This window comes from Maylandia zebra, linkage group LG12 (genome assembly GCF_041146795.1).
Source record: "Maylandia zebra isolate NMK-2024a linkage group LG12, Mzebra_GT3a, whole genome shotgun sequence".
Classification (NCBI taxonomy): Eukaryota; Metazoa; Chordata; class Actinopteri; order Cichliformes; family Cichlidae; genus Maylandia; species Maylandia zebra.
The window spans coordinates 39340824-39352629 of record NC_135178.1 but is presented as its reverse complement, the minus strand read 5'-3'; the positions used below and the strand labels follow the sequence as shown (position 1 = coordinate 39352629).

Sequence of the window (11806 nt, the reverse complement as noted above, 5' to 3'; positions counted from 1 at the left end):
TGCAAAAACAGAGAAACAGTTTATTTTAGTAAATAGTGAGCTTTTCACTGCTGTACAACACTGGCATCTGTAGGTTGGCACACTTTAAAGGGACGATCCACCCAAAAACTGAACAAAACCAAAACAGAGTTCACACACATTACCGCCGCTGCGACGTCTGTACAAGCTCTGCTGCTGGACTCGTAACGGCTGCGTGCCCTGCTGGTCCAGGATCCCGTTTAATGCTTTTCCCCTTTCTTTTTTTGGACCATTAACCCGACAACAAATGTCATCAGGGACACGGGGGACAAGTAAAAGAAGAAGAAACAAAAAGGCACCGAAAGCCACAACAGACAGCCGGACAACTGAAAACTACACGGACATGCAACTCACATCGATTTACACAGAGCTAATATATGCATGCAAAAACAACACTGCTCTGAACACACACACACACACACACACACACACACACACACACACACACACACACACACACACACACACACACACGCTACACATCAAAGGTTTCCTGGAAAGTACAAATGTCTCCTGAACGCACCACTCCACATCAGGGAGGCTCGGCATTCACATCACCCCCCAAGCCCGACCCCCACCCCGGAGTCTCTCAGCACATCCTGTGATTCGTAACTGTAGTAAACTGTAGTGAAGCCAAGTAACACGCCTAACAACGTCACGGTGACTCTAGAGCAGCCGTGGATGGGATGAACAGATTCTGGAATTAAGCCTGTGTGAAATGTGCCGGAGCTCACGCCACAGTGAGCAGACATACGTGCACGTGTATGAATCCACCATCCAGAACGTGTTCAGGTTCCTGCGTCCTCCAGCCGATAAAATAAAAATACAAAATAATCAAATCAAATCTGAAGAGTTTAGAAAAACAACAGATGATTTCAATCTGAGACAAACCGACAAAGAGCTCTAGACTCTGACGTAAGTGACAGGATGAGGACACGGCTTCTAGAGCCTAAGGAAAAACAACATAAGGTGGGAATCCTTCAACGGCATTTTCATCATGTGCATTCTGACGGGATATTAAAGTACAGATTCTAGAATCGTGTGGGATCAGATTCTGAAAACAGAACCTCAACAAGCCTTCAATCAGAACTCACACGTAAACCAGAACAGCTCTAGAGAGAAGTGACTCCAATCAGAGACAAATGTTTTCTAGAATCTGAAAACAAAAAGACCAAAAACAGCTTCAACGTTTTCCTCGCATCGCACAGAATCAAACCGCAGCTCTCAAAGAGCTTCAAATGTGCAGGCTCCATTTTCTGCACGTACGCTCTCGAATTAGTAAGGAAACTGTCGACACGCCTCCATGTGGCTTCCACTGATTCTACAGCAGCCTGGGCCTGATGTTGTAGAAGGTTCCAGAGTCTCAAGTAAAGAAGGATTCAACACAATTTCAACCAAAGACTCTACAAGCATTCTTCTTTGAATGAAAATACACATAAAATCTATTTTAGTGCAATTCTGGAAACAGATTCTAGAATAAACTGTAAAAAGGATTTAAGATTTGTTCTAGACTCCGTAAAATATCCCAGCGCTGTTTGAGATCAAACCTGAAAAAGGTTCCACAGTTAAACGATTCTAGAATCTGACCGTCCAGAACCAACACAGACAGGATGAAGAGTGTGTGTGTGTGTGTGGGGGGGGGGGGACAGAGGAACAAATGAAATACTGAAGAAATAAATGTTCCATCATATGATGTCTAAGAAAAAAACTGACTTTTTCCAACACTTGAAAAAACGTTTTTGTTCAATCAATCAAATATCCTCCAGAACCAGAGTCATCCAGAGCAGCACATAGTTTGATGTAAAACCACAGAGCCCCGAACATTAGCTGAACTGCTGAAAGATATTTTGTCAACTCTGGAAGTCATAATCATCTTTCCAAACCAGATACATTCTTGAATCGGAGACTTTCATGGGAAACAATACTGAAAAACAGACTCTAGAACAAAACAAAAGTCTAGAATATAAAAAACAATTATCCCACAAAAACCTCAGAAGCTGAACATGTTTGATTTTCTAGAATATTTCGACCTTCATGTTCTAGGATGTATAGCTGGGCAGTTTAGGACAGTTGGTTCTGCGACCAAGAGGACAGACGTTGGGACAACATAAAACAGATTCTTGAATAATTAAAAAAAACAAAAACAATAAAATAATAATGACAATAAAAATGTCTGTTATACATGTTGACGGAAACAGACAAACAGGGTCCAGAAGAGCAGGTTAAGGTCCAAATCTGAGAGGATGTTAAGATTTCTAATCCAGATTTGGCCCAGAATCAGGGAAGCTGGGGTTCTCAAGACTGTCTACAATGTTTGCCTCAGTGTTGTAGAACTTGTGGGAAATCTAACAGAAAACCTTGAACCTAAACGGCAAACGAACGCGGTGAGATGTTAAACTTGGGTATTTTAGTTCTAGAGGACGAAGACTTGTTCTAGAGCTTGGGAATGCAGAGTCCAGGATGAGAACTTTAAACCGTTTCCTCGCGCTGGAAAAAGGGGGAAAAAAACCGCGCTGATGAGACTCCGCTGTAAACCAAAACGTATTTCACCTGGAACGTGTCGTCTAACAGGAATGTTCTGGACTGAAATCCGTTTGGATCCAGAACCAGAATGAACTGTTTGGCAACTACAAAGGAAATTATGTTGGATTTTTAAACATATAGTTTGAGATCTTTTAATCAGGCACACGAGATGTGGTTCAGGCAACATGGCTGTTTATGCGTCAGCTGTTTGGTGCAAGAAAAAAAAAAAAAAAAAAGACCACCTACTGTGATGGGCGGAGCTACATCAGCTAAGAGTTTATGCTGTTTTACAGCGAGCCGTGAACCCGGGGACGAGCGCCCAAATCCAGAGTCAGTGAGCAAAGTGAAATCCGTCAGTTATAGAAACATTATTGTACACACCTGCAACAGCCGCAAGCGTCCTACAAGCTAAGTGGGTAATAAAAAGTATACACAACAGATAAAAACATAAAGGTGTCAATACAGAGAAAAGGTATGACACAAACCATGTAAACTCTACAGCAGCAGCAGGAGGAAGGGGAGCACACCTTTATAAAAAAACTATTTTGTGTTTAAGATCCGACATCAGCTTTGGAGCCAACCAGGACAGCTGTTTTTATGACGGAGACGACAGATGTGAACCCAAATAACAGCTGCAATGATGGAAAACATGCTCAGAAAACAACAGTATGGTGTCTTCATTCACACTTTGCTGTTTCCTGGATGCTGAATTTGGGAAAACAAACACTGAAGATGTTTGATGTGAAACATAAAATGATTGTGGGACACAAACAGCAACAAGAAAGAGACAAGTGATGAACCCAAAGTCTGTTTCCCCGCTGCATCTCTCAGTGTTGGTTTGCAGATAGACGTCGTCGAGAATGCGGCTCCTGAAGTCCCGTCCCTTCATCGACCCCCGCAGAGCTGCTCGCCCCCCTCTTCGTCAGATAACGGAGGTCGCAGAGGGTCCGACGGGGTTCAGGGAAGGGAGTACTTATTCAGAAAACCTTGCGTTCTCTCTGTGGGGGTCTCAGGATCGAGTCCTCTCTACACCTCTGGGTGAAGCAGATTTTATTTATTCAAAAACCGATTTTGTGAAAGTGGAACGATGAGCGATGGACGACTGGAGCTGGTCTGAAGGGCGCTGTCTGGATTTTTGTCCTGTTTTAGGGCATTTCACCAAAGAGAGTACAGAGCTGACTGGTCTGCACTGGGCAGAGGGTTTCTGGGGGGGTTGGTGGTTCTCAGCAAGTCTTTTTTAAACAGGGTTTCTGGTCTTAGGAGGTCTTGACCAGGTCGTAGACGTAGATGTGGAAGTCGTCGTCGAATTTGATGAAGTAGACGGAGGGTTTGGCCTCCACCTGGTGGATCACCATTCCCGACCTCTTCCCGCCGTCCTCTTTGGCATACTCGACCTGTTTGCCCACCAGACTGTCGACCACCTCGCCGGGCTCTCGCTCCGCCGTCACGCTGTCGTCTGCAGACACGAACACAGAGAAAAGGTCAACTTTATTTATTGTCTTTGCAGAATTTGATCACGAGGCGACTGATAGAGTATTAAACACACCAAAGCAGCAGGTGTTTGATAATCAGGAAGCACCAGCAGTAATATTTACTCGAGTACTCTGCCTCATGAAACAGAAAACCAAAGCAGCGCTGAGCTTGTTTGAGTGAAACCTTGAAAGGAACCCACATCAGCCAGCGTGGAAGCAGCAAGCGTCTGGATGGCACAGAAGCCGATAAAGGCCCACATGTGGATTACTCTCACACACACAGGAAGGAAGCTGAGCCTGCGAGCACTGGCAGCGCTCCCACTCATGAACACGTTGGTTCTTTGATGCCAACAACTCGCTGCTTCAGCGCTCAGTTTCCTGCTTCACTTTTTACTGAAACAGAGAAAAACGTGGCGAGCTGTGACGCCGCCCAGTGCGCTCACACTCACTGGAGTCGGGCATGATGCGCAGGTCGCCCTCCTTGTAGTCGTCCAGCAGCTGGTACATGTAGAGCACCGGGTCCTTCTCGTAGGTGATGTAGAACCAGGAGGTCATGATGGGAGCGCGGGCCAGCACCATCCCCCTCCACTCCTCCTTCGGCCCGTCCTCCGTCTCGAACATGTGCTCCACCGCCTTACCGATCATCGTGTCTGCCAGCAGTGAGTCGGTCACACGGGCCGGAGCTGGACCAATCGCGGGACAGAGAGACACACGGAGAGGTGCGGTTACATCATTGGGACGCCGGGCAGGATGTTAAATAAAGTAACAGCAGTAACTACGTGCATTTACTCGAGTATTCGGCTTAATCTGCAGCAATACAACAGAAAACGTCTGACACAATGAGCCAATCAGCAGCCGCTGCTGCGGACCTCGATGTCCATAAAGTTTGTGACAGTCACACGTTAAAACTCGTCTGGCCGTGTGTCGCTGCGGCTGACAGCTTATTTCCGCCACGAGCCAAACGCGGCGGCCATGACGGGTGGCTCCTCACCCACTCTGTCGGGCAGAACCTCCAGCCCCACCACCCGCTCGTCGGTGTACAGCTCCAGGCCGTAGATGCAGTCGAAGCCGTCGTATTTGATCAGGTAGAGGGAGGGGTTAACGGGCACCTGGTCCAGGACCGTCCCCTTCCACTGCGACGACTTACCTGAGAGGAAGCAGACACGTAAACACCAGCACAGGTGACTCGTTCTCACACGATGCTTAACTTTCTGCGTTTCTATAAACCATCATTTGATCCACTGAGGGACATGTTAATGTTTAACTCGCCAAACTAATCAAATATGAAGCATCAAAAGGAAAATGAGACAGAGGAGAATCACATGGAGCCGACTTACTGCCCTCCTTCCAGATGTGCTGGATCCTGCAGCCCACGATGTTCCTTCTGGGCTGAGTCAGGGTCTTGCTGGGACCCACGCTGGTCCTCTGCTTCCTGCAGGGAGGCGGTTCAGACACGATGAAGGGTGAGGAGGAGAAGATGGTGTGACACCGGTGCGAGCTGGTGACTTTTCATTCATTTGTTGTGTCTTTTAATTAAAAACTTTATTGTACAAATGAAAAAAAAACTGTTTTACTTGTGCGGATTCTTTTTCTTCATCATGTTTGCAGAGACGCCCGAATGTCCTGAAACACACAAACACATCAGTCTGATGACCAGTCGGCAGCGTGTCACGGACATGGGTGGAGCGCCTCGCTCATGTAACTCACCTCCGTCCGCTCGGGGCCGCGGCGCCGTTGGGCTCTTGAAGGGGGTCTTCATTCATCCACCTGTAGAGGAGCAGCCAACCACACCAGCAGTCCGGGCTAAATGCTGGGAGTTTGTGTTAAGACGAGGCTGATGTGGAGGGTGGAGGATGAGGATGGAGGAAAGGAGGGGTGGGGCAGGAAGGGGGAAAGGGTGGGGAGAGGAGGGAGGAGGCGGGAGTGAAGGAGCACCAGGAATTAGGCTGGACCCTGGAGAGGCTGCATTCAGGCTGGGTACAGACTAACGCCTGGAAGTGACGTCACAGCTGCCAGAACCTATACGGGAACGATGCGTTCAATCTGAGGAGGAAAAGACGGAGACACGGACACGTAAACGCCAACGTTTTACATCAGAGTGATGAATTTAATATAGACGTTTTAATACAACCACTACGTAAAGTTTAAAAAGCTTGTTTTGTTAAAGAAAAGCCAAATAAAAATGTGTAAGTTTTAAAAGAGAAAACAAACAAACAAACAAACAAACAAACGAACATGGCACACGAGGCTGAAACAGGAAGTCTAAACGATGCATCCTGACAGTTAAACAACAAAAACTCCAAACAGGAAACTCAGTTTATCAGTCACGAGTTTAACAACGTTTGATTGGATGAGAGCAGTTGCTAGACTGGAGGTCAAAAGGTCAGCAGAGCGACTCGTGGTGAACAGCAAGGACTGATTAGCCTGATGAATCTCGCAGGTCGGACTGAATGCAGCGACGTTAATGTTTTATGGATCCTGACCAATCACAGCAGCTGAAGGCGTCTCCTTTTAAATCTCTGCTGAAGGTAAAACGTCCAGCGTTGGATACATTTAAAGCAGAGTTTGTGACTAATCTGATTACTGGTTGGCAGTCAAAGGCTCTAAAGGTCAGAGGTCAAAGGTCAGGAATGCTGCAACCCGCTGTTTGTTACTCAGTGAGCAGTGAGTCAGTCCCATAGACTCACACGTTAAAACAAAAGAAACAAACATGTTTACAGCCTGATCCGCTCTTTAAGTGATGATGTATGAATTTTGCTTCTGGGCCCAAACTGCTCTGTGTTTATTAAAGCTGTTATGTTTTTAACACGTTTTAATGTTTTGTATCTCGTTCTATTTGATGTCAACAATCCCCGAAAAACAGTCAGTGATCCCTGTCGGCCTCTCTTGGTTTTAATTATCATCCCTATTCATTTTAAAACACAATTTTTAAGCCCTTCTGATGTAGCTACAGCCCAGCCCATGCAGCAGTATATTAATGACTAACCTCGTATTGTGGATGGATTATCTCAGTTGTTCTCCTGACTGAAGTTTGGTCCGTTTACAGCATCCTGCCATGCGACTGTATTTGTCTCTAACCATCAGGAACCTTCACGTTAACTTTTATCGAGTGGAAAAGTGTTAGCGTTCATCCTCCAGCTTCACTGTGTTTATGCTAACATAGGTGTGTCGCTAGAGATCACGTAGCACATCATTATATAGCAGCTAGCCCAACTTCAGTAACCCTACAAATGTCACTGCTGTTTAGTTTCCTGTCTTCATTTATATTGGGAGTGACAGCAGAGCTGTAGATGGATTATTTCCTCCTCCAGCTGTACGGGACCAGGATGGTTCTATAACTCTGGATCACAGCTGTATCTGTCAGCTTTAGGCCAGAAATACAGCACTGAACTGAAGCTAACACACGTTTATTCGACTCCTGCAAATCTGCAGGAATTGAGGAAATTCAGGTTGTGGTTAAGAGCTGAAACAACAAAGACAGCGCCAGTGCAAGTATATGGACCTCACCATCTTTTAATGACACACAGATTATTAATTTAATAGATGTTTGATCATTATTTTGTAGTTTTTAATGAAAGTGCCACGTTTTTGCTCTTGGACTCTACTACAGCAGTTTTGCATGATCCAAAGTTCAAAATAATCCTTCTTTGTTGGGCATCGATGCAGTGAGATGGTAGATATTATTCACATTAAAAAATTAAAAACATAACACCTGTGCATGAAAAACAAATCCAAGCAGACGAATATCCACACAGTCTTTTAATACATATTATTATATATAATAATATAGTTCCTGCCAAATAAGAAAGCGAAGCGTTAACCAGCCCTCCTACCATCTGATAAATCAGCTCAAGGACCACGAGAAGTCAGTCACCCTCGTCACTTCCTCTCTAGAAAGATCAGATCTACGTAAAAACAGAACTGCAGCAGGTAGAACAGTCGGTGTGAACAAAGATGCCTTCCTCTGGTAACCAAACAGAAAACAGGACTGAGCCTGAAAATCCCCTCCACGCTTTAACCAGGTCACAAACGGCGGCGGGAGGATTCGCACCGAGCTGCTCCTGATGTTTGCAGCTGTCACCGCACCTGCAGCAGAAACCACAGACCTGCTGCTGCGACACCAACCGCCAGGTCACAGTGACATCACCGCGTAACGGCAGACTCGCAGCAGAAGAGGAGGATAGAGGGTCACTCTGAGAAGCAGCCTTTAAACTCCGGACAGGTGAATGAGCATCTGCAGGGAAACCTTCTCACACTGAATCCAAACAGGGACCCAAACAAACCCGTCTGTAAGCGCTACACTGACAAAACCTGATACTTTATTCAAGAATATCATCATCTGATCAACAAACTCTGGACTCAATATGAATTTGTAATGAAATATTTCTACAATCTTGAACTGAATCCACGTATGTGCACTTCAAACCCAAATATCTGCTTTGTAAACATCTGAAATGACACCAAAGCTGCTCACCTACATACTTTAATGGCACACCGCGCTCAAAGACAAGCGCACGTCAGGAAGAAATAAGACACTTACTTATTAAATCTGATTTCCAGACAATATTCTGAATAGATCTGGTAACATTAAGAGTTCGTTAGTAAAGGTGACTTATTCTGCTCTCTCACAGTAGCTCTGCGTGATTTACAGCTCAAAATAAGCCTTTGTTTCCTCACACTGCAGCCTTTCCTCCTCAGGCTTCTATTTTCAGCGACCTGTTAAAATCCACCAGTGACCCGTTTAAACTTAGCTTGAATCCGGTTTGAGTTTTGTATGAAAATATAACGGCTAAAACTTTTCCCTATAATTTAACCATTGAGTTACTTTTGCAGAAATCATTAAGACCAAAGTGTGTCCTTCAGATTTACTAGAATGGTGAGCAACATACATGGAGAACCGCGGCGACCCGTTCAAAGGTCATGAAGTCTGACCCTGTGTCCTCGGTGCATCTGGAACGATCCGCAGGTTAAAAGGAAAAAAAGAGGTTTTGCTTTAAAATACTGACTTTGTTTTTAAATCTAAGAGTTTTTCACAGCGTTGTGGATCCACTGTGTTGTTTGTTACAAGTGTTTCCAGCTCATGTCGTTTAAGTCGTGGCTTTTGTTCCGTGATGGTTGATCACTGCTCATTTGCCCCTTCAAAGCAGGAAACTTCTCAGTTTTGTCCGCCCTGTGGAGTGTGGCATCCCCCAAGGCTCCACGCTGGGACCACTCCTACTTTCATTAAATGGGGCGATCGTGGCTCAAGAGTTGGGAGTTCGCCTTGTAATCGGAAGGTTGCCGGTTCGAGCCCCGGCTTGGACAGTCTTGGTCGTTGTGTCCTTGGGCAAGACACTTCACCCGTTGCCTACTGGTGGTGGTCAGAGGGCCCGGTGGCGCCAGTGTCCGGCAGCCTCGCCTCTGTCAGTGCGCCCCAGGGTGGCTGTGGCTACATTGTAGCTTGCCATCACCAGTGTGTGAATGGGTGGATGACAGGTTGTGTAAAGCGCTTTGGGGTCCTTAGGGACTAGAAAAGCGCTATATAAATACAGGCCATTTACCATTTTACCATTTAAATGTGCTGCCTTCTTGACTTTTATCTAACGTTTATACATTTTTCCATCTCCACTGTCATCACGCTCACATTCCAGTCCAGAATGAAACATCATGGGACGTAACGCACTTTGGCTCTGCTCCTATTGTGAAAGTGAGTGTGGGGAACTTGTCTGGATTTAACCTGACAAACAGCAGTCCATATCTGAGGGAATTCCTGCTCTACAGATGCCTGTAAGACGATCAGCATCAAGTAAACTCCGTTTGAAACGATTATTGGAAGGTTTTCTAATCGTGGTTCAGATTTGTCACAGAGAAACAACAACAAGTCTGACAACTACAGAAGTTCAGGGACACTAGAAACTAAAAAGAGGCAATTGGACTTAAATTTAGTGCGAGAGGGCCGACATCTCCCAATTTTGGAGCACAAAATTACGAAAAATTAATTTGATTGTTTTAAAAAACCAAGCAAACAGAAGGTGTGCAGATGAGAGAAAATAAAGTAAACAACAGCAAAACACCTACGTGTGAAGTGTCACTAAGCTCGCGAGTAGTATCCTCCCCACAGTGGATAACCTCCGCCCTCCGGCCACTTGGAAACACCTAAAACTTTAGTTTGCTGACATTTTTTTTTTTTTTTTAGCTCTGCCATAAAAAATACTTTGGTTATTATGATTACACCTTTACTCCACGGGGAGAGGGGGGTTGACCGGGGGACCGACCTCAGGTGTTTGCCTCCGGACTGTGTGGCAGGTGAGGACGGCCTGCTGACACCGGACCGACTCACTGTTGTGGCTTCAAACCCGCACACAGCGGTTCTTAGAGCTGCTCCCTCCGCACCTGAAGGCTGGAGGAGCTAGTCCTGCTGCTGCTGATGATGGTGGTGATGAAGATGACCACGCAGAGGTCACACTTTTACCCGCCCCCCTCCTCCTCCTCATCGAGCTGCATCCTCACGCTAAATATCAAAATATGCGCGCAGCTAATTGGCTCGTTCTCCCGCACGCGCGGCGGCCATGTTGCGCCAGTACCGAGAAAACCCGCAGCGGTGCGAGAGCAGGCGCAGGCGAACAAAGGAGAAGGGAGGTCTGCTGCGGAGAAAACGGCCGCTGAGCGCGCGGCTCTGCACACAAACAGCGGCGCACGCACGGCTCGGTCACCGGCGGCGCGTGAGGGTCGCACGTTCTTACCGACACAGAGATCAGAAGCGCCGCATAATCCCGATCAGCCGCCGAGGCTCCAAATTGATCCGCTCAGCCTCCCTTTGGTGCTCCGCTGCGTCAAGCTAGCTGCGCCAAGATGGAGGGAGGGCGGGAAAGAGGCGGCGCGCCCCTTCAAAATAAGAGCGCCGGCTCTACATATTGCCACCAAAGTAAAAGATGAAATGAAGGAAATGCTTTCCTTCAAGTGTTATGTGGACTTTTTTTTTTTTTATCTCCCAGTCACCACTAAAGTGCAAAAGTATTTCAGATTAAAAGCAGGTGACCTGATTGGCTGTTTTCAGTGCTGAAGAGCTTACTCTCCCATCACTTACCCTGGGTCGCCCCCTCAAGGCTACTGTTGTTGTGATTTGGCACTATATAAATAAAATGGAATTGAACTTTCAAACTTCCACAAGGGGGCGACCCGTGGCAAGTGATTCTACAGAAGCCTGTGGGAGAGTAAGCTCTTCAGCACTGAAAACAGGCAATCGGGTCTCCTGCTTTTAATCTGAAACACTTTTTAACTTCAGTGGTGACTGGGAGATAAAAAAGTCCACATAAAACTTTAAGGCTCGTGTAGCAACAGAAATGCCAAACTCAAAGATATTATAATAAACACACAGGTCAGAATATGACATGTTAAAATACTGGACTATCAACATTTTAATATGACAAATAATGACACAGTACAAGATCATCAGCAGAAAGCAGAAAGTGGAAAACCCTGGCCTATAGGCTTATTGAAATTGCACATTGAAAGTGTGTATCACTAATTGTCAGACTGGGTTTAATAACTCTGATCTTTTCTATTATTCTTCTTATGAAATGAAATCCTTTATGTAAACAGGCAATCTCATTGATATTAAGTTCTCTTTTTCAGGAGAGTATGAAGAGAGACAGCTGCACTGTAAAACGACACATGATCGTGTTTTGGAGCTTTTTTTGCCTGAAGCCTGATAAATTCAGAATGTCATTTATAGGTTTATCAGTACTCAGTCAAAGAAGGACCCAGTCTAAACTGTCCTCACTGTTTGACTCTTTTGGCTTTAAGCATTCAGT

The 11806-nt window shown here is 45.8% G+C and overlaps 1 protein-coding gene across 3 annotated transcripts; it reads right to left on the bottom strand.

Moving 5' to 3' along the window:
* On the bottom strand, nucleotides 1-10872 carry spinb (spindlin b). 3 transcript variants are annotated; one of them, XM_004575320.4, is made up of 7 exons: nucleotides 10736-10872; nucleotides 5721-6056; nucleotides 5588-5636; nucleotides 5351-5445; nucleotides 5005-5160; nucleotides 4463-4696; nucleotides 1-3997 (listed from the first exon to the last, which is right to left on the bottom strand). In XM_004575320.4, the coding sequence occupies exons 2-7, from the start codon at nucleotides 5770-5772 to the stop codon at nucleotides 3798-3800; spliced, it is 786 nt and encodes a 261-aa protein (XP_004575377.1). In that variant the 5' UTR covers nucleotides 5773-6056; nucleotides 10736-10872; the 3' UTR covers nucleotides 1-3797. The 3 variants fall into 3 exon arrangements, with proteins under 3 accessions (XP_004575377.1, XP_076747385.1, XP_004575378.1); XM_076891270.1 differs by lacking the exon at nucleotides 10736-10872 and adding an exon at nucleotides 10268-10653; XM_004575321.5 differs by lacking the exon at nucleotides 10736-10872 and adding an exon at nucleotides 10071-10217.
* Nucleotides 10873-11806: the final 934 nt, after the last annotated feature.